The sequence below is a fragment of the Octodon degus genome, unplaced genomic scaffold (assembly GCF_000260255.1).
Source record: "Octodon degus isolate 3935 unplaced genomic scaffold, OctDeg1.0 scaffold00288, whole genome shotgun sequence".
Taxonomy (NCBI): Eukaryota; Metazoa; Chordata; class Mammalia; order Rodentia; family Octodontidae; genus Octodon; species Octodon degus.
Genome location: NW_004524864.1, coordinates 657,526 through 679,205, shown reverse-complemented (window position 1 = coordinate 679,205; position 21,680 = coordinate 657,526). Strand labels below are relative to the sequence as shown.

General features: G+C 40.3%; 1 protein-coding gene and 1 non-coding gene across 3 annotated transcripts in view; one reads left to right on the top strand and one right to left on the bottom strand.

The window, feature by feature from the left end:
• Rimklb (ribosomal modification protein rimK like family member B) overlaps nt 1-21,680 on the bottom strand; it is a 108,771-nt gene that overhangs the window by 26,636 nt on the left and 60,455 nt on the right. For both annotated transcript variants that reach the window (XR_002819325.1, XM_004647133.2), the window contains exons 2-5: nt 14,535-14,760; nt 7,878-8,108; nt 5,071-5,157; nt 2,887-3,090 (exon numbers count right to left, since the gene is read on the bottom strand). Coding sequence is in view for 1 of the 2 variants with exons in the window: in XM_004647133.2 (XP_004647190.1) it covers nt 2,887-3,090; nt 5,071-5,157; nt 7,878-8,108; nt 14,535-14,709 (697 nt within the window). In the remaining variant the exon portion in view is untranslated. The remainder of the gene's footprint in view (nt 1-2,886; nt 3,091-5,070; nt 5,158-7,877; nt 8,109-14,534; nt 14,761-21,680) is intronic.
• On the top strand, nt 4,041-4,172 carry LOC111814308. Its single transcript, XR_002819330.1, has one exon. It is a non-coding gene; the product is annotated as a small nucleolar RNA SNORA42/SNORA80 family (small nucleolar RNA).

Genomic DNA, 21,680 nt, shown 5'->3' with positions numbered 1-21,680 from the left:
TTACTTACAAAGAAAAAAAAAAAAAATGAGATTTGGACTTTAACCAGAACAATCTTCAAGGTAACTGAGTAGAGAGAAAGATCTGTTCCTAACCAGGGAGTATACTCAGGAAAAGACAACCAACATACTATATATGACTAAGAACAAAGACAAAGATGAAGGCAGAGAATAAACGATGATGAAAAGTGGACTTTTTAATCTAGGTGATATTATACACATGAGAAGACTATACTTGGGAACAGGTACTAATATGAAATAGAGATACAATCAGAGAAATGCAAATCTAGATGCAAACCAAAACCATTAAATGATTTTAGCAAAACTCTGGATTGTAAGGCTGGGCTATAGCTCACCCTTGTAATCCCAGCTATTCTGAAAGCAGAGGTCAGAGGATCCTAAATTTAAGACAAGCCTCTGTCATAATATAAAAAAGTCTGGGGACACAGCTCAGTGATAGAATGTGTATCTAGCATGTGTGGTAAGACTGTGGGTTCAATCCACAATACACAAATGAAAAAAACCCAGACTGTAAAGCCTAGTGAGGATTTATTTATGCTTTGTTCACAGCTATATAGAAACTACTGCTGTAATGGGACTTAACCCACAGAATGTGCTCAAAGCTATCTGTTCTGTGAATGAAAAGAGGGGAGTGAGGTAAAAGTAAAGCTGTTTTCTTTTTTTTAGTCTTTCTGAGATAGGGTCTTGCTATGCAATGCAGGCTGCCCTCGACCGCACTTTGTAGCCCAGGCTGGTCTCAAACTCAAGGATCTTCCTGCCTCAGCCTCCTGAGTGCTGGGATTATAGGTGTGCAACACCACACCCGCTGTCTTTTTCTGAGACAAGTTCTTGCTAAGTTGCCCAGTTGGTCTCAAACTTGTGATTCTCCTGCAGCCTCCTAGAGTGCTGGGACTACAGGCAGGCACCACTATGCCCCACCTCAAAAAAACAAAATATAAGGAAATTTTTTTTATTTTGAGATTTATCCATGTAGTTGCAGACCTGACTGAGAGGAATAGTTGGGGTAAATCACACAGGTTCTGGTGACTAATGAATGAACTTGTGTTTTTCTCTGAATGAAATAGGAGGGTGAGAGACTCTGACCAAGATCTGACTTGATTTGACTTACAATAAGCAGTAGTCCTCCCCTATCTGCAAGGGATATAAGACTGTCCCCACAAACTGTGTGCAGAAACTAGGTAATTCACATATTCACTGTGTTTACTTTATAGTACATACCTATGCTGATGTTTAATTTAAAAATCAGGAATAGGACATTAACAATAACGAATAAAACAGAACAATTACAATAATATTCTGTACTGAAAACTGTCAAAAATCACACTTTTGCCACTAAGGAACCATAATGAAGTGGCTGGGTTACATTAACACAAGCACTGATATTTCAGTGCACTTTGTAACAGACGCATCAACAGTAGGACATGTGGACAGTGTGGCTACTGCAGACAAAGGGACAAGTCAAGTTCTAAGTGGGATGGAGGAAAACAGGATGGGATGACAAATTTCTCACTACTCGGAATGCTGCACAATTTGTAAGTTATGAATAATTTCTGAAATTTGCCATTTAGTATTTATTTTCAGATCCTAACTGAAACCAGGAAAAGTGAAATTGCAAATAATGGGGGCAACAAGAATACAGGGTTCTGTCATATGAGCACTGTGTTAAAAAGTGATCAGGAGGGAAAAAGTAAAATCAAAACACCCTACTAGAGGTAACCCAAATAAGAGAAGATGGTATTAGTGGTGGAAATGGTGAGAAAAGGATTCAGATGCATTTCTGAAAGAGTAGAGATTTCAAGGTATCCCTAACCATTTAGGGTATAAGAGAAGGATCAAGGTGACTACACAGTCTGGTCTAAACTGGAAGAACAGGTTGTCATTAAATGATAGAATACTTTGGGATGAACACACTGCATTTGTAAAAGAAAGAGTTACATTAGGCAGTTAGTTGTGAAGACATTAAGTAGTTACTCATATGACCTGAGAATTTGGGGACAAAGCTTAAACAGAAGACAGAAATTTGAAAATAAGCACCAAAAGGAAAAGGCATGAACTGGAAAGAACTACTAAGAATAAGGAGGGCATGACAGCTATACTCCCAGCACTTGGGAGGCTGAGGCAGGAGGATCACTGAGAGTTCAAGGCCAGCCTGGGCTACATAATGGAGCTTTCAAGACCAGCTCTCATGAGACCCTGTCTCTTTTTCCTTTTTCCTCTGTGTGTGTGTGTGTGTGTGTGTGTGTGTGTGTTGGGGATCAAACTCAGGATCTTAGGCTTGCCAGGAAGGTGCTTACATCACTGAGCTATCTCCTGGGTCTGAGACATGTCTCCACACAAAAAAAAAAAGCTACTAAGGAGATACAAATACAGAAAACTCTGAGTTCAATCCCTGGTTCTGTAAAAAAATAACAAAAAAAAAAACAAAACAACAACAAAACACACACACACACACAAATACAGAAACCTAAAAAACTAGGTCTGCTGCATTCCAACAGTAAGAAATCTCAGGAAATACAGATAAATCAGAATCAGTGATCTTGTTTAGACCAACTAGAACACAGCTCAAATGAACTTTAGTTATACACCAAATAAGTATATCACCAAAAAAGAAATATCTAAATCTTGTCAAACATCACATAGATGGAAGAATTTGCCTATAAACTGAACCCAACAAACTCAGGAGTGAAATCTAGTAACAGTCTGAAAACTCAGAATATTTAACTTACAATGTTTACAAATTGTATTTACACATGAAAAGTAATGAACTTTTCAAATTTGTAAGATCTACAACTATATATAAATTCTCATGGGAGAAGCTGTAGTATTTATTACTTCACATACTATCCAAGATATTTGTACTGTTTTTACCTAGTGAGCAGTTGCTCTGCATCCTCCCATCTGTGGAACAGCGTAACATGGTGCCAACTACACGGCCTCCCACGACAATGACACGCACATCCCGTCCGTGAGATTCCTTCACGTACTTCTGAAACAGGTACGGAGCTTCATGGCGAATAAGATGGCTTAGATCAGCCAAATGGTGCTTATCTCGTGCCAAGAAAACAGCCTTGCCTATGATTGAAAAAGCACATAAAATGTATCAGATAATGAAAATAAAAACAAAGTTAACAAAATTCTGCCCTAACCCTACAATCCCCAAACGCTTCATATATTGGAACTCATTTTGTTGTACATTTCGAGGTGGCTGTCAGGATTTGTATTCTTTCATAAGTTAGCCAGGGGGTCGGGGAGATAGCTCAGTAGAATAAGCGCTTGCTTGGCAAGTATAAGGGCCTGAGTTCAAGCCCCAGTTTGCCAAAAAAAAAAAAAAAGTTAGCCAGTAATGTTAGCCTCATCAATTACTAAAACATTTTCCCTTTGAATTAAAATGTGTTATATATGATTATAAATCAATACTGTATTAGTTAGCAACATAGCACATTGTTACTATTTACTTCAATTTATTTCTGAATTTGCTAGTCTTATTCAACTGTTGTGGCTATATTTTTGTGATAATGGAGGGAGCTCTTTTTAATATATGGTTATAAATTCTGCTCTTGGAGGACAAGATTTATGTTTCTTCCTGCTGAATCTAGGAGGGACTGTGTTGTTCCAACCAAAAGAATATAGCAGAGGCAAGCCTATAGGACCCTAAGGCTAGGTCTTAAAAGGTCTTGCAGCTTCTTTGTTAATGGAGCGGCATTCATGGTGGGAGATATGAGTATTTTTAACTGCCATACTGGAAAAGCCAAATATAAAAGAATATTCATATATTCTACAGCCTGGCTGAACTCTGACCCAGCTACTCCTATCAAGGCACAAAACACATATTATCCTTGGATTCATGTGCCTTAAAATTTTTTCCTTAAAGGTCAAACATGATGGCCCACACCTGTAATCTCAGCATTTAGGAAGCTGAAGAAACAGTATCATTTCAAATTGGAGATCAACCTGGGCTACAAAGTGAGCTCAAGGCCAGCCTGAACTGCATAGTGAGATCTGTCTCAAAAACACAAAACAGAGCACGGTGATGGATTTATGGTGGGCCCGTCCATGTGGGCCTTCCACAGTGTGCCATGCGAGAGCAAAGTGCGCCTCGAACCATTGTCTGGCCTCTGCTGTGAGCTGAGAGCACTGAAGGGGGCTGCACAGTGTGGGAAAAAAATTTTTTTTTCTTTCCCTTAGTCTTGTTGGGTGTAATGGCATCACTTGAAGTCCTATCACTCAGGAGACTGAGGCAGGAGGATCACCATGAGTTTATGGCCAATCTGAACTATATAGTGAGATCCTGCCTCAGGAAAACAAAGTCTTCCTTAATCTGAAATCACTATACTATTTCCAAATGTCTTTTAAAATTTTTAGCATCTTTACCCCCTATACAATTAGCATTCAAAATACATAAATTAAGGCAATAACTGAAGTTAGAGCTCTGAGGTCCTTGTATTGCTGAGAAAAATAAGGACATTTAACTTAAGATCTGGTCTAGTCATACATGTTTAAAATCTCTAGGAAAACCACTAAACAGACATAGTCTAGGCCAAAATGAACTTGCAATAACTTTCTGAAAGTTTGAAGTATAATGTAAGGGTGTATTGGGGCTGGTGAGATGGCTCAGTGGTCTAAAGCACCTACTTAGAACAAACTTAGCAAAGCAGAGACCACAGTTCAATCCCCCAGCACCACATACCAGCCAGCCCCGCCCCCTGGTGGGCTGAGCTGGCCACACACACACACACACACACACACACAAATAAAATTAAAAAAAAAAAAGAAAAGGGTGTACAGGGTGTTCAGGGCCTCACTACTAGATTGGACTCATAGTGATCCACCTGTTTACAGCCTCTCAAGAGCTGGGATTATAGATGCATACCACCATGCCCAGTCTTAACTGCTGTCTCAGCCAGCCCTGGGGGTGGGGCCAGCATGGCAAGCCTGGTGATCAAACACCTGGCAAATGTGCTGAGCTATTTGGCCAGCTCTTCAAATTGTCTTTCCTAACTTGCAACAGTAACAACTTCAAAGTTCTGTACCATATCAACAACTGATACATACCTCTATGACCCCGTGTATTCTTTACTACCATTGGGAATTCCAGCACTTCTGCTTCATCAATCATTTTAGCAAAATTTTCATGGCCACCTGAACAAAGAAAAAACAAACAAACAAAAAAAAGGACAAAAAAAAAAAGAAATTTATCAAGAAGAGTGGAAGTATTTCGTGATCAATTTTTTTGATAAAGACAGCAGCACAGAAGGTAGAAGCTAAAGTCTGATGAGTATTTTCTTAGAAAATGTAAATATCAACTGCAAATATAATTATCAATTACAAACAACCACACTGTAAAAACAAACAGATTACAGCTATTGTAACACTATACACATTCTATTATCCAACTTAAAATACTTTCTAGCTAAGCAGAATTTCCTCATTCATATTTTTATCCCTTATTCCTTCCCCACACAAACTATAAAGGCCCCAAAGACGACTGTAACACATACAATCTCCTGGGCCAGATTAAGAAACAGAACAGTGAAGTTGCTGAAAAAACGCTGCCAGGGTTTCAGAGACGTTGCATTCATATGTACACCCACAAATGCTCACATGTGCTCAAACACACGTGCAAGCGCGCGCACACACTTCTTGATTACCAAACGCACATAACTTTATCTCCATTTTTTAGTCAAAATTCTTTCTACAATGAGATACTTGGCATTCATAGGTTTCTTGCTCCTTACTCCCCAAGAACAAATGATACAGCAGCAAAGTAAGAGCAAAAATGGACTGCATTGTAAAACTCTTTTGGCGGTACCAGGGATTGAACTCAGGACCCTGCACTTGCCAGGCAAGCACTTATGCTGTTGAGCTATCTCCACGGGGTTGGACTGTACTGTAAAACTTCAGCCTGACAATAGAGGAAATTAAGCCAGAAGATGGTTCATTAAATAACTGCTATATGAAAAATTTTCAGGGCAGAGAAAGGTGATTTTGGTCACCAAATGTGAATTCATCAACATTAGATAGCATTTGCTACTTTGCTCAATCTTTTTCTCATTTCCATTCTTATAAAAATTAGAATTGCAAAACCATGATATAAGCTAGTATCTCAAATGCAACAAGACATATTTCTCAATTTATATTAAATTTTATTTTTTTTCCTCTGCAACTAAAATCAACAACTGTTGGGGCCAGCAAGATAGCTCAGTGGACTAAAATACCTGCTTAAGCAAGCTTAGGCAAGCACAGGGACTGCAGATCAATCCCAGGCATGGCACTGCTTACTCTATGTGATTATGTATCAATAACAAGTCATAAACACAGGTTATAGGACCATGCTTTTTGGGTAGTACTGTTCTGATCGGGGTTATGCTAATACATTTCCTGTCCTTCCTGTTCTGCTATGGATCAGTATGAAATGTTTCCTACATAGTCATTTCTCCATATAAATGTCCAATAGAATGTGATGCCAGGCCCACCCCTGGGGCGGGCTGAGCCAGCCAGAGTATGGGCGTGGTGGCACATGCCTATAATCCCAGCACTGGGGAGGTTGAAAGCAGGAAGATCATCACAAGTCCAAGCTGCATACCGAGACCCTGCAACAACCAAATACATTAAAAATATAAATCAGCAATTGTGTCCACATATTTGGGAATTTTCTTAAACAGAAAAGGGCTGGGGAGATAGCTTAGCACTCTAAGCGCCTGCCTGGCCAAGTGCAAGGACCTAGGTTCAATCCCTGGTACCACATGCTGTGCCAGCTGTGAACCAGGTGTGGTAGTGGGCGTGGCGGTGCACACTTGTAATCCTAGTGCTGGGGAGGCTGAGACAGGAGTCTGAACTGCATAGTGAGACCCTGTAACAAAGAAAAGTAAAGTAATTCTTTTAAAAAAATTAAGAAAGACAATTATTTTTTTAAGACTCGTTCGATCTCCAAGCACTGTACTGGACATTTATTTGGAGAAATGCCTATGAGGAAAACATTCCACACTAATACACAGCAGAACAGGAAGGACAGGAAATATATTAGCATAACCCTGAACAAACAGTAGTACTCAAAGTACGGTACTACAACCTGTTTATGACTTGTTTGTTACTAAACAAAATCACACAAGAGTAAGCAACAGAGGTTCTTATAACAGTTTGGTGTTCCTATGCTTTTATTATATATTACCTGAGTAATAATACAGATTGAACTGTTAAAAAATTTCACATACTTTAGAACAACTGTTTTAAAGCTCTGCCTGGTAATTTTCTTTAAAAATATGAACACATGAAGAGTTACAAAAATGATAAGACAATAAGAAATTAAATAATAACCCTGAATTTTCTTCTTTTACTTCAAGTTTAAGGCTGTGGGCCAAATTTGGCCTATTATCTAGTCAAAAAGTTTTACTGGAACAGAGACATATTTACTTACTTATGTACTGTTATTAGTTTTCATATACCAAAGAATGTATGGTCTGTAAAACCTAAATATTTACTATCTGGCCATTACCAAAAAAGCTGGCTAACCCAAATTTATCCATATCATGGAACTAATCTTATAATTCATAATTCTTTGTCCAGTTTGTTAAAACTGAAAGTCGTTATTTCTATTAAAAGCTTTTTCAAGTTCATACATATACATCTACCACTTAGGCTTGGTGTGGTAGCTCATCCCCCTGTAATCCCAGCATTTGGGAGACTAAGGAAAGAGGTCACAAGTTTAGGACCAGCCTAGGGTATATACAAATTCAAACCCACAACCTGAACTACCTAGCAAGATGCTGACTCAAAAACAAAACACTTAGTTTAGATCTCAAAACTGATTAGCTAGCAGTGCTTCTAAAATGTAGGCTATATAGTCTCATTTAAGGTCTCACCGTAAGAGAAAGTGTCTGGCAGAGGAACTCCGTGGCCAGCTAACTCTTGAAATGTCCAAAATTTATTAACACAATTCAGTATGGCCTGAGGTCGGTTCATCAATCGGCAGCCCATCTTCTCCAGATGACGCAACACAGTGATGTCACTATCACTCTGCACCCAAGGGGTGGGGACTCTCACTACCACCACCTGGGGATAGGCTGAAATGAGTTCTCCATTGATCCGCAGACCTGAAATGTACAGGAATAAAGTTAAACCCAGTGGAAAGAAATATATGGAAAGAGAAAGAATAAAATCCCAAAGTGTGGAATACAAAAGTAAATATATTATGTTATTCATCACTGGAGACAGAATTACTCCCATTAGAAAAGAAAAAAACGGGACCGGGGAGATACCTCAGTAGAATAAGCGCTTGCCTGGCACGTTCAGGGTCCTGAGTTCATTCAATCCCCGGTTCCACACACACACAAACACACACACACACACACAAAGAAAAAAAAAGAAAGAAAGAAAGAAAGAAAGAAAGAAAGAAAGAAAGAAAGAAAGAAAGAAAGAAATGGGGCCGGGGAGATGGCTCAGTGAATAAGCACTTCCCTGGCAAGCACAGGGGCCTGAGTTCAATCCCCGGTTCTGCAAAAAAAGAAAAAAAAAATTTTCCCCATATTTTAGGGAACGGTCTACAGGGAGTTTAGGCTCTCACTGACTACTAGATCGGACTCATAGTGATTCTCCTGTTTAAAGCCTCCCAAGTGTTGGGATTACAAGCATGTGCCACCAAGCCCAGTTTCAATTGGGGCCCAGTCTCAGCACAGCAGGCCCAGGTACAGAATCCCCAGCCCCTGTACCTGCTTGCAGGTGCTTAAATCTGCTGAGCTATTTGGCCAGCAGAAAAAAATTCTTCATATGATTAACTAAATCACATCATATGCTAATGAGTTACTACATATATATTCAGACACAGAAAAAACCTAGATATAAAATGCTGAGTGATTTTAGGGGCATACCAGAGTAAGTCTGATGCAATTATACAAACAAAATGTCTTAAAAGGATAAATAAAAGTAGCTTCCTGTATGATCGATGACTAGGAGGCAAGACAGGAAAGGAAGGCAAAACAGGGAACTCGAATACTGTGCTTCATGCAACTCTCCACATTTTGTTTCAAGTAAGTTCATTTGTGAAGCTGGGGAGATAGCTCAGTGGAATAATTGCTTGCCTGTTAAGTGCAAGGTCCTGAGTTTGATCCCTGGTACCAAAAATTAAAAAAAATTTAAAAAAAAAACTCAGGGAAAATGAAGGTAGATGAATCATTGGTAACAAGTAAGTTCATTTGCTTCTAAAAGGAAAATTTTTCTAAAACTTTTAAAGGACGGTTCCTCAAATTTTTACACAATGTCATTCTTTACAGGAACAGGTGGCCCTCCACCCCAACCCTAGTACTGGGGATTGAACCAGTACTTTTTTATTTTGGGACACTGTCTTGATAAACTGCTAAGCTACCTGGGCTAGGGTCACACTTGCACTCCTCACACCTCGGCCTCCCAGAGTGCTGAGTACTGACCTTGTCTGCATGCCCAGAAGGAACTAAGTGTGTGACTGCCTTAATCCTTAAGGGCTACTTGAGGGGCTGGGAAGATAGCTTGGTGGTCTAAGCGCCTGCCTGGCACCCGCAAGTACCCGGGTTAGGTCCCTGTTACTGCATGCCATGTTAGCCCGAGAACACTAGGCGCTCCGTGTACTCTGCCTGCCCTGAAACGGCATGGTGGCACACATCTGTACTCCCAGGCCTGGGGAGGCTGAGATAGGAGGATCACTAAAGGCTGAGCTGCATAGTGAGACCTTGTACCAAATAAATACTTAAAGGCTAATTGACTTAAAAGTTATTTGTTTAAAACATCCAAATACAAGAATTCGGAACATACTCACTTTTCACCCGCTCCCTAGGTAGTTACTAGTATGTGCTACTGCCACTGTCATTTAAGCATATAGAAAAATATACATTAAAGAGATCTTACTAAAAAAAAAAAAAAAAAAAAAAGAGAGATCTTACTTATATTGCTTTATGTAAATTTCTTCTAGCATTTAAAATACACAATAGACCTCTTTCTACTCAATACATGTAAGTAGCTTTATTTCACTATTTTTGTATTTAGTACAGGGTCTACAGTCTCACTACATAGACTGGGTTTGTTCCTGATCCTGTTTATAGCCTCCCAAGTACTGGGATTACAGGAGGGCCACCACACCCAGCTTCAGTCACCTTCTCAGTGTACCCTGGGAGGGGGAGGTGACACTGCAGGCCGGCAGGCCAGGGCAGGCTGGGGATCAAACCTCTGCCCCTGTGTCTGTCTAAGCAGGCACTTTAATCCATTGAGCTATCTGACCGGCCCTATTTCACTTTTTGCTGGGCTAATTCAATTACATTTTTATGGGGCTGGTGAGATGGCTCAGTGGTCTAAAGCACCTACCTAGAACAAGCTAAGCAAAGCACAGGGACCACGGTTCAATCCCCCAGCACCACATGCCAGCCAGCCCCGCCCCCTGGTGGGCTGAGCTGGCCACACACAGACACAGACACATACACATATAAATAAAATTTAAAAAAATATTACATTTTACAGAGAAAATGCACGATCAATTCTTTAAAGAAAGGTATTTAATTTTTTTTTTTTTTTTTTTTTGCAGAACCGGGGATTGAACTCAGGTCCTTGCACTTGCCGGGGAAGTGCTTATTTTACTGAGCCATCTCCCTGGCCCATTCACTCAATATTAATATGTATCAAGATTCTTTTCTATGTGCTCAAGATTGACAAATATTTCTCAATAAATTAAAAAAAAAAAAAAAAAAGATTGACAAGACAGATAAAGTCTTTGCTTTCAAGATTTCATCCCTAGTAGGGAAAGGTACAGACACACATATATTCACTTCTATGGTGCTGGCTCTGACGCATAGTAGTTTTGACAGGTCAATAGAAGTATTAACAGCAATGTTAGGTCAGAAATCAAGGAGCTTATGTGCATGGGTGCTTTTTTAAAAAATTTCAAAACAATATGGCTTCAGCTGTAATATAATATAAAGTAAAAGATAACAGCTGGTAGGATAAGTACACAAACCAAAAATTATGAGCTTTAAATAAAAAGTACGTCAGATCAGAACCTCTACTTGAATATATTAAGACTACAAATTATGTGCGTAAGTCATACTGGTAGAATGGATCATGTATACATATATGTTTATGTATCTAAAGGAATCAGTTTAGAGAGCAATAGTTTAAAAAAACAAACAAACAAAAAAAGATATAGGCTGGCCAGCTGGCTCAATGGACTAAAGTGCCTGCTTAGGCAGGCACAGGGACCAGGGTTTGGATCCCTGGCATGCCGTGCAGGCCCCAAACCCAAGGCATGCTTAAAGCAGACAGTGACTGAGACTGGGCGGGTGGTACATGCCTGTAATCCCAGTGCTTGGGAAGATGAAAACAGGAGAATCACTATGAGTCCAATCTACATAAGGAGACCTTATAGACCCTGTAAACCCTGTACTAAATACAAAAACTCCCACTAAAAAAAAAGTAAAAAGACAAGAAAAAAAAAAAAAAAAAAGCCATAAAAAAGGGGCCAGGGAGATGGCTCAATAGAATAAGCGCTCCCCTGGCAAGCGCAAGAGTCTGAGTTCAATCCCCAGTTCTGCCTCCCCAAAAAAGTCAATGACAGAATCTTGAAACCAGCAAGAGAAAAGTCCTCTCTCTATGCAAGTGGGCTCCCATCAAATTATCAAAGGGAACCGGATGATATATTCAAAGTAATGAAAGGAAAAAGTGCCAACCAAGAATACCACATTCACCAAATTGAAGGAAAACTAGATGTTTCCAGAATCAAAACTCTGAAGGGTCTCATCACCACTAGTGTCTTTACAAGAAATGCTAGTCAATCACATTGAAAGAGACAGATACCAGAAAACATGGAAGCACAGAAAATCTTGAAATATATAAACATATAACACAAGCAATGAATAAATGACTTGATTTTGATGGATAACTTAAAAGATAAAAAGCATAAAATAACTCTAAAGCTATGTTGGCTGGTTTTTTTTGGTGGTACCAGGGATCAAACTCAGGACCTTGCACTTGCCAGGCAAGCACTTAGTCCACTGAGCTATCTCCCAGCCCCATTGATCTTTTTGAGAAAGGGTCTCACTATGCAGTTCAGGCTGGCCTTGGGCTCACTTTGTAGCCCAGACTGGCCTCAAACTTGCAGCGATCCTCCTGCCTCAGCCTCCACAGCGCTGGGATTACAGGCATGTGCCACCACACCTGGCTGCTGTTGGTTGATACAAAATATAAAGACATCTAATTTTTGACAATATAAGGTGGTAGGAATAAAGACACAGCATTTATATGCAATTAGTTGTGACTTAAAAATAGACTAACTTTTTAGGAAAAGTTTTATGCAATCCCAAAGCACAAATACCCTTAAATGTTGTTGGTAGGTATATAAATCAGTATAACCCACAGAAAATAGTATTGCAGGTTCTCAAAAACTTAAAAATAGGGGCTGGGGAGATGGCTCAGTAGAATAAGCACTTCTCTGGCAAACACAAGGGCCTGAGTTCAATCCTCGGTTCCACAAATAAATAAATATATAAAATAATTCACTTTCAAAAACTAGGACATACAAAAAAAGAAAAAAAAAAAAAAAACTTAAAAATAAAGTGTTAGGCATGGTAGCTTGTAATCTCAGCACTTGGGAGGATTGAGTTCAAGACTAGCCTGAAGCTACAAAGTGACCTCAAGGCCTGCCTGAACTGCATACTGAGATTCTGTTTCAAAATAAGATAGATAAGATAGATAGATCAATCGATCAATCAATCAATCAATCTCTCATGTCAGCAATTCCACTTCAAGACACAACTATCTGGGGCTGGTGAGATGGCTCAGTGGTCTAAAGCACCTACTTAGAACAAACTTAGCAAAGCAGAGACCACAGTTCAATCCCCCAGCACCACATGCCAGCCAGCCCCACCCCCTGGTGGGCTGAGCTGGCCACACACACACACAGACACACACACATAAATAAAAAATTAAAAAAAAAAAAAAAAAGACACAACTATCTGCATTCCCATGTTCCCTGCAGCATTAGTCCTAGCAACCAAGTAATATAAATAGCCTAAGTATCTGTTGATAGACTTTACTATAACAGCAAGAAAGGTGTATACACACTGGAATATTAGCCTTTAAAAGTAGGAATCCTGTTGTGTTACAAAACAACTGAAAAAAAGAAGAAAAAAAGGGTGGGGGGCCTGGGAGATGGCTCAGTGAAATAAGCGCTTCCCTGGCAAGCGCAAGGGCCTGAGTTCAATCCCCAGTTCCACCAAAAAATAAAAATAAATAAATACGTAACTGACATACTAAGAAAACAGAAATATATAAAATGCTCAACTGAAACTATAAGGGGGTGGGGGAGTAGCCACGCATGGTGACACACGCCTGTAATCCCAGCACTCAGGAGGCAGAAGCAGCAGGAGCCCTGTGAATTCAAGGCCAGCCTGCAGTACGTAGTGAGACCCTGTCTCAAAATAAATAAATAAATAAATAAATAAATAAATAAATAAATAAATTTAAAAAGGAGAACAAAAAGCAAAGCAAAAAAAAAAAAAAAAGCCTGGGAGATAGCTCAGCAGCGTAAGTGCCTATCTGGCTATGTCGCAAGCATAAGGTCCCCCATTCAATCTCCAGTGTTTAAGAAGGAAACAAACTTACAAAAGACAAAACAAAGGGAAACTTAAGTAACAAATGATATTTTAATCTAAATTAAATCATTTTAAATGTCAATGGTTTCCTTAAAAAGGAAACTGCTATTTTCAGAGTGAAACAGAAAACAAGACCCAATTATAGGCTAGGGAGACAGTTTGTTGGTCTAAGCGCCTGCTTGTCAAGTGCAAGGACTTGGGTTTGATCCCCTGTACCAAGTCTTGCCAGGGCTGAAACCCCAGGCATACCATGCCAGCCACCAAAACTAGATGGCCACCAAAACCAGGCATGATGGTGCATGCCTACAATCTCAGGCTGAGACAGGAGGATCACCACAGGAGTCATACATATGAGACCCTGTACCAAATAAATAAATGATTTAAAAAGACCCAGTTACACACTGTGTATAAGAAACTCATTGAAAAGCCAGACACAGAGGTGTCTTCCTATAATCCTAGCACTCAAAGAGGCTGATGCTGAAGAATTCTAAATTTGAGCCCAACCTAGGAAACTGAATAACTCAGCAAGACCCTATCTCAGTTAAATTTAAAAGAGGACTAAAGACATAGTAAAACACACAAATACACACACACACACATACACACACACACACACGCACATGACTTTTAACTGTTTCTACATAATACAACTAGATAAATGTTTGTGTTATAATTCTCCCATAAAATGTACTAGATTTCCTTTTTGTTTTTTTGGCAGAACCTGAGATTGAACTCAGGCCCTTGTGCTTGCCAGGCAAGTGCTTATTATGAGCCATCTCCCCGGCCCACTTAGGTTTTCATTACATATCTAGTAATGATAAGGCTGTTCACTCATTTATCGTAATTACTGCTAAAACTTGCAGATTAATCATATTCTCAGTACTACCCCAAAATATCACTCTACATACTTACCTAGGTTTCCTTGTTCAACTGTTAGCACCACCTCGTCCATCACCACAGCCCTGAAGTCCAGTTCCTCTTCACAACATTTGGCCTTCAAAGCTCGCAAGATCTCTTTTTGGGGGTAATCTTCCCTGATGCGGCGATCTGTCAAAAACCACAATTTGGCAGCCACAGAGCTGCACATCTTGATCTGCTTGTTCTTTTTCTGGATTATTTTCTCTTGAATGTAAACTATCTAGATGAAAGAGAAAATATACATACAATGTAAGTCAAGAATCTACTTGAGGGTCAGGGAGATAGCTCAGCAAATTAAAGCACCTACTTAGGCAAGCACATGGACCATGGTTCAATCCCAGCACCATATGCCATGCCAGCACCAGCCCCACTAACCCCACCAGTCCTGCACCCCTGGTGGGCTGAGCCAGCCATACAATCCAGGAGTAATGGTACACACCTGTAATCCCCGCACTGGGGAGGCTGAAAACAGGAGGATCACTATGAGTCCAAGCTGCATAGTGAGACCCTGTAATAACCAAATGCATTTTTTAAAAAAAGAAATCTATTTGACTTCTGGATTCCAAACAAAAGGTATGGTTATATACTAACTATAAAATAAAAAAAAAAAAAGGGGGAGAAATACTGTGCCTTTTTTGACAACCACAGCAGTAATGACCCAGGAAAACTATCTGCCCCTTTTTAAAATTTTTGTTGTTGTTCTTATCCCTCTTTTTTTTTTTTTTTTTTTTTTTTGGCTGGCTCCGAATGCCTTCAGGGCAGGTTTTGAGTTCTGGGGCTCGAATCATAGCAACTTGAGTCTGACTGCTTTGTTGAAGCAGCCACTTAAAGAACTGAGCTAAGGGGCAGCCCCCCTTGTTTTTCTTTTTGTCTTTTTAAATTTACTTTGAAGAGAGTATACTAATTGATATGACATTAGAAATGGTACACATTTAACAAAAAAAAGGAAATGATACACATTTAGAAGACCAAGATGGCAAGCATTCAAGCAGGATTTTTGCATATATATTGCTGTCCTCGATGTAGTTGCTTACACCGCAGATCAACATACAGTTAGTCAAGGTCAAAATTCTACACATTAACTGCTATTCTCAAAAAATCTGATGGAATTTTTAGTACAATCACCCTTTTTAAAAATTTTTTAAAAATCTTAGTTATTGGACTGGCAAGATAGCTCAGCTATCTAAAGTACCTGCTTAGGCAAGCTTAGGCAAGACCCAGGGACCACAGCTTACTTAATCCCTGGGACCACCTGCTGTACCAGCTCTGCTCCCAGATAGGGCTGAGCTGGCCACAAAAAAAAAAAAAAAAAAAAAAAAAAAAAAATCTATTTGGTACAGGGTCTTGCCATGCAGCTTGGACTCATAGTGATCCTCCTGTCACAGCCTCTCCAGTACTGGGATTATAGCTATGCACCACCACACCTGGTTCCTGGGGCTGCCTGATTTTGTTGGCTGACACAACATGCCCAGGGGTCAAGCGCTGACACAGCATGTGGTACTAGTGTGGGATCAAATCTGGGTCCTTCCACTTGCCAGGCAGGTGCTTAAACCAAACTGTCTCCCCCGCTTTCCATCTGTCTTAACAGCAATTCTAGCAGGCCACTTGACGGGAACTGCCAATACCATATCACCTTAATATCACCTAGGAATGTACTTTAATGGTCACCAACTTTTCTTCATTATTCTATCCTTTCCCTTAAAATGCAATTCACATCCTGACAGTGGTGCACTCCTGTTAATCCTAGCACTCAGGAGGCTGAGGCAGGAGGATCACTGTGAATTCAAGACCAACCTGAGCTACAAAGTGAGCTTAAAGCCAGCCTGAAATGCATAGCAATACCATATCTCAAAAAGACCCCCCCAAAAAAAATTTTTTAATGCAGTTCAGCTATTGATATGAAACAGATGAAATTCTAAATCATTGAGATGTTGGGGATATAACAGCAGCATAAGCACCTGCCTGATAAGCACAAGATCCTGAGTTCAATCTCTGGTACCACAGAAAATAAAAAAAATAAATCATTGAGATGCCCCATTTTCCTGATCACTGAATATAAGTATATTTTTGTATTAGTGGTATGTCAATTCTCTTCCTTTGCCTTGATATGGTTGTGGAGAAAATGAACAGTAGCACCTGTTGCTGGATAAGCAAATACTTGACATCAAAAGTAACAAGATACATTTGAAAATGAGCAAAAGGACTACATATTTGTATTTCAATTAGAGGACAGTATGCTTACTTGTGTATTTCTTTAAATAGAAGTTCTGAAACAGTTGACTAGATTGTAAAATTAAACTTTAAAAAAAGTTTCCTCTAAAGAGTGCCATAGGGGATAACCACTAAGATAACAATGTACAATGTATTGATTGTTGAAACTGTCCTACTAAAAATCAGCTTTGAAAACGGCCCACCCATAGTGCACCTGGGATCCCAGTCCCTTCATCTGCCTAAACAGAAACTTTAATCTGCTGTGCTAGCTGCCTGGCCCACTGTGAGATTTTAAAAAAAATTTTACAAAAATTAAAATATCACAAAATTTCAAATATAGTATTGCTGTCTTTTACCCTTGATATTGAGGTGGGGGTTACCTGGCTCCAGAACTAACAGGTGGTCTACATCACCCCATCCCCAACCCTGGTGCTGAAGTCCGTTATATAAAATGGTGTATTTCCGTGACTATATACATCCTCCTGAACACTTTAAATCCTCTCTACACAGTATTTCTTAAAATACCTAATACAATGTAAATACTACATAAATGGCACTATACTGATTTGTTTGGGGAGAAAACTGTAACAAATTGTATATTACAACTTATCACAGACATTTTCCAAGTATTTTCAATTCAAGGTTCGTTGAAATCATGGATGCAAAACCTGTGAGTACCTAGGATCAATTATCCAAGCATTACTTCTAGATGACATTTGGAAAATCTAACAGAAAAAAAGGCTAAAGTGAAACGCTTAGAGGAAAGCAAAGGTTGACCAAATTAATCAATTTCTAAACAGCAGTACCCAGAATGGGTTGTTCAGGTACCCTTCACCACTCTTCCAGGTAGCAATTAGAAGGATCTGCTCCCCAGAGGATATAGTGAGACCAGGGTCAGCAATCCATACTTCCAGTACCACGTTCTACTATGTCTGCCCCTCATGCCACCTACTCCACTCCTATCTACCGTGTAATACACTTCCTCAAAGTCCTAAGTCCCTGGTGTTAAATAAGCAAAATATCTATGCTAGCTATAGTAACCATTCAACTGGTACACCTGCTAGCAAGGAATCACTGCTAACAATGCCATGCTACCTTCACTTTGGGTGAATTTTTAAACTACAAATGTGTAACGGTTTATGGTTATTAAAATATCGTTAGAGGGGCTGGTGAGATAGCTCAGTACAGTAAGTGCTTGCCTGGCAAGGGCAAGGGCCGGAGTTCAACCCCTGGTTCCCCCCAAAAAAATAAAAATAAAAATAAAAATAAAATCTCATTAGAGTCGGGCGTGGTGGCATGTGTGGTGAAATACAAGTGTAACCCCGGCACTTGGGAGGCAGAGGCAGCAGGATCACTATGAGTTCAAGACCAACCTGCTAGCAAAGTAACTAAGTTATTAAATAAACCAAATATACCAGAGGCTAAAAAGCAGGAGGATTACTGCAAACTGAGGCCAACCTACACTATATGAGACCCTATCTCAAAAATCTCAGAATGATCAGATCCATAAAATTAAGATACAAAATCCTTGGTTTTAACTAGAGGAAAATAGTATGTATATCCTACAAACTGTGAACTTTTATTCCCCTTTATTTATTCATTTATTTATTTTGTATTTTAGGGAAGGATCTACAGGGTGTTCAAGGTCTTACTACTAGATCAGACTTGTTTTCCATTTTTTTTTTTGCCAAACCGGGGATTGAACTCAGGCCCTTGTGCTTGCCAGGGAAGCGCTTACTCCACTGAGCCATCTCCGTGACCCCTAGATCAGACTTGTAATGATCTGCCTGTTTACAGCCTCCCAAGAGCTGGGCTTATAGGCAGGCCACCAGCCTAGTCTCAACTGCCCTTATTGTGCCCTGAGGGGTGGGACCAGCAAGACAGACCTGGGGATCAAACCCCCTACCCCCACCCCTACCCTCTGCCCCCTGTCCCTGTGCTTGATTGCAGGCACTTTAATCTGCTGAACTATTTGGCTGGCCTTCCTTTCCTTTAAACAGGTATTTTTTATAATATTTCTCTATGAAACTTTTCTTAAAAGATTTCCACTTCAGGGCTGGGGAGATGGATCAGTGGAATAAGCGCTTCCCTGGCAAGCGCAAGAGCCTGAGTTCAATCCCTGGTTCCGAGAAAAAAAAAAAAAAAAGATTTCCACTTTAGTTGTGAATAAGGTTCAGGGAAAACCTGTACTATTGTCATCTAATCTAGAGCAAAAATGTTTTTGTGTTGTGTCACAATGTGTCACAATTTCTTCTGTGTCACTCACCAGGCACTATACCCACAGACACAGGACTTGGTAAAAACTCATACTAGCAACAGCACAAAGGACATTCCAGCCTCCTGAAGAGGCTCACTAAAGATAAAGATCCACAAAAGAATATAGCACAGCACAGTACCTACAGAAAACCCTTGGTTTCTCTTAAAGGAAAAACAAAGAAAAATAAATAAATAAAAAGAAAGTCCTTAACCTGTCATCACAACTACTCAGAGCAGCTAAGGAAGGACTGCAGTGTAATGGCAACCTGAGCAACTTAGCAAGACCTTGCTCAAAATAAAGTAAAAAGGGCTAGAGATGTAGCTTAAGTGATAAAATACATAAACTGGCTGTGCTAGTTCCTAGGACAAAATGGCAAGGTGATGGGGCTGGTGAGATGGCTCAGTGGTCTAAAGCACCTACTTAGAACAAGCTTAACAAAGCAGAGGGACCGCGGTTCAATCCCCCAGCACCACATGCCAGGCAGCCCCGCCTCCTGGTGGGCTGAGCTGGACACACACACACACACACACACAAATAATTTAAAAAAAGTTAAGGTGAAACTACCACAAAACAAAGGGGAAAAAAGCAAAATCAAAGTATTAAACAGTTTTAAAACCTGTCATTAAGCTAGGTGTGATGGCACATCTGTAATCCCAATACCGGGAGGCTGAGGCAGGAGGATCATTGCCATGAGTTCCAGGACAGCCTGGGCTACAAAAAATATTTAAAACCAGCCTAAATTACACAGTAAGACCATATCTCAAAAAATAAATAAATATATAGTTTCGGGGCCGGGGAGATGGCTCAGTGGAATAAGCGCTTCCTTGGCAAGCGCAAGAGCCTGAGTTCAATTCCCAGTTCTGCCCGCCCCCCCCCCAAAGATATATAGTTTCTCTTTTTCTACTCAAAAGTTTATCTGCTTGGCATGGTGGTACATGCCTATAGTCTAGCTCTCCAAACATCAAAAATACCTGTATCAAGGCCAGGGAGATGGCTCAGTGGCCTAAGTACTTGCCTGGCAAGTTCAATCCCCAGCACTGAAAGGGAAAAAAAAAAAAAAACCAGCCTGTATCAGAAGTAGATCTGGGGCCAGGAGATAGCTCAGTCTTGAGCTCAGCAGACTAAGCGCCTGATTAGGCAAGCACAGGGACCTGGTTCGATCCCCAGTCCCACATGCCCCTCCCTGGGTGTACTGAGCTGGCCACCCACACCTATAATTCCAGTGCTGGGGAGGCTGAAAACAGGAGGATCACTATGAGTCCAAGCCACTAGTGAGACCCTGTATAAAATAGGAGGAAGAGGAGCAGGAGGAGCAGGAGGAGCAGGAGGAGCAGGAGGAGGAAGAGGAGGAAGAGGAGGAAGAGGAGGAAGAGGACCACGACGACGACGAGGACATCATCGACATGGACATGGACATCGACGACATTGACGACATCGACATCAACATCATCAACATCATCAACATCATCAACATCATCAACATCATCAACATCATCAACATCATCAACATCAACATCATCAACATCATCAACATCATCATCATCATCATCATCATCATCATCATCATCATCAAGCTGGGTGTGGTGGCACACATCTGTAATCCCAGTACTCAGAGGCAGGAGGATCATTGAGAGTTCAAGACCAGCCAGGGATACAAAGTGAGCTTAAGGCCAGCCTGAGCTGCATAACAAGATCCTGTCTCAAAAGACAAAAAGAAAAGAGAGGGGAGGGGAGGGGAGGGAGGAGAGGAGAAACAAGTAGATCTGGAGATGTAGTTCAGTGGTAAAGCACTTGCCTAGCATGCATGAGGCCCTGGGATTAATATTCAGCATGAAAAAAAAAATGAGTTCTGAATTAGAAATCAAAAAAAGGAATATGTGATATAGGAACAAAAGTATTAACAAGGAAGGAAGGAAGGAAGGAGAAAGGAGAACACCATTTCCACTCTTTTTTTTGTTATGTTTAGTATTCACTCTTCTTAAAGTTTCAAAAGATTAACAGTAAGATGAAAATCTTGGGGAAGCCCCAGAAACAACTAAAGCCAATAGTGTTAGTTCAGTTATCCTATCACCTACTAGCCATAATCACTAACAAATGATTGCAAAATCTCCTTCAAAACTTAAGCCAGGGGCTGGGGAGATGGCTCAGCAGAATAAGTGCTTGCCTTGCAAGCACAAGAACCTGAGTTCAATCCCTGGTTCTGCCAAAGGGAAAAAAAAACTTAAGCCAGGCATGGTAGACACCCATAATCCCAGCACTCAAGAGACTGAATGAATGAAGTAGGAGGATCATTGAAACAAGCTTAGGATACAAGGAGAGCTCAAGACCATCCTGAACTGAACAGCGAGACCCTGTCTCAAAAAAAAAAACACACACAGGCCGGGGATGTGGCTCAGTGACACAGCGCCTGCCTAGCAAGCGCGAAGCCCCGCGTTCAATTCCCGGTGCCAAAAAAGAAAATAGTGAAAACAAGACCAAAAAAAGTCCCTTCGGGAAAAAAAACACACACACACACACACACATAAAAATTGGTCATTTAAAATAATCACTCTTGGGCTGGGGTGATGGTTCAGTAGAATAAGTGCTTCCGTGGCAAGCACAAGGGCCTCAGTTCAATCCCCGGTTCCGAAAAAAAATAAATAAATAAAATAAAATAAAATAAAATAATCACT